The sequence below is a fragment of the Sphaeroforma arctica genome (genome assembly GCF_001186125.1).
Source record: "Sphaeroforma arctica JP610 unplaced genomic scaffold supercont1.10912, whole genome shotgun sequence".
NCBI lineage: Eukaryota > Ichthyosporea > Ichthyophonida > Sphaeroforma > Sphaeroforma arctica.
The window spans coordinates 1-883 of NW_014029646.1; the positions used below are offsets into that span (position 1 = coordinate 1).

The 883-nt window shown below is 45.1% G+C and overlaps 1 protein-coding gene across 1 annotated transcript; it reads right to left on the reverse strand.

Moving 5' to 3' along the window:
* Positions 1-59: 59 nt before the first annotated feature.
* On the reverse strand, positions 60-813 carry SARC_17476 (hypothetical protein; the record flags this gene model as incomplete). Its single annotated transcript, XM_014288428.1, has 2 exons — positions 60-269; positions 671-813. Coding segments are annotated over 2 exons (353 nt in total), but the record flags the coding sequence as incomplete, so codon positions are not given.
* Between the last annotated feature and the right edge of the window lie 70 nt (positions 814-883).

Below are 883 nucleotides of genomic sequence, written 5' to 3' on the forward strand. Positions count from 1 at the left end.
TATGCATACGAATGTACTCAAACATACATGGATGCACACTCGTGCATAAGCCCACGTACCCGTAGCCACCATACGAGCGCCCTCCTCAGTCAGCACTACCAATCGCAGCACATCCACTCCAGGGAATATATAACACTCTGGCCATGCCAGCAGCTTCTTAACTACCCTCGTGTGCAGTGAAACATCTACACCTGCTCCTGCCTTGGTTACCATGTTTGGTATTGCGGCCAATTCGGCGGGATTGAGGCGCCCGGTTTCGGGTAGGTCGTCTACAATTATGGTGGTTGGTTCGTATAAGAAAGAAGAAGGCAGGTATAAGAAAGGAAGGCCTAAATCGAGTAGGCTGACATGAGGATAGGAAACAGATGAAAATAAAGTTGGTAGATACAAGAGTAGTACGTAGATATAAGAATAGTAAGCGGATACAAGGGAGTGCCATGCGCCAGAGTGAGTCATGATGTCTCGGTCACAGGCGTGGTATATTTCATTTGAGATTGGCCTCACTCACACATAGACAAACCCTTCCTGATTTATATTTCGATGCACTGTTTGGGTGCGTACGCGCATGCATGCAAATATGTTGCTGTGTATATGTATCGTAAGACATACCCATATTCGAACACGTATATGTGCATATCTTGGTAGATATATGTATCACGAGATCACACACCTTTTTGATTGAACTCTGTGACCTTCTTAACAGCACCCGCGCTATTGCCCGCGGCAAAAGTAACGTAAGATTGCTGTGGGAAGAACGTCACTACAGGTGCCGAGCTGGTGAAGGGGTCCACATTACCAGCACCTGTGTATGCACTGTACGTGGAAATATGATTAATATATTGAGATTATATTTGTACTTGCATACATACATACATACATACAT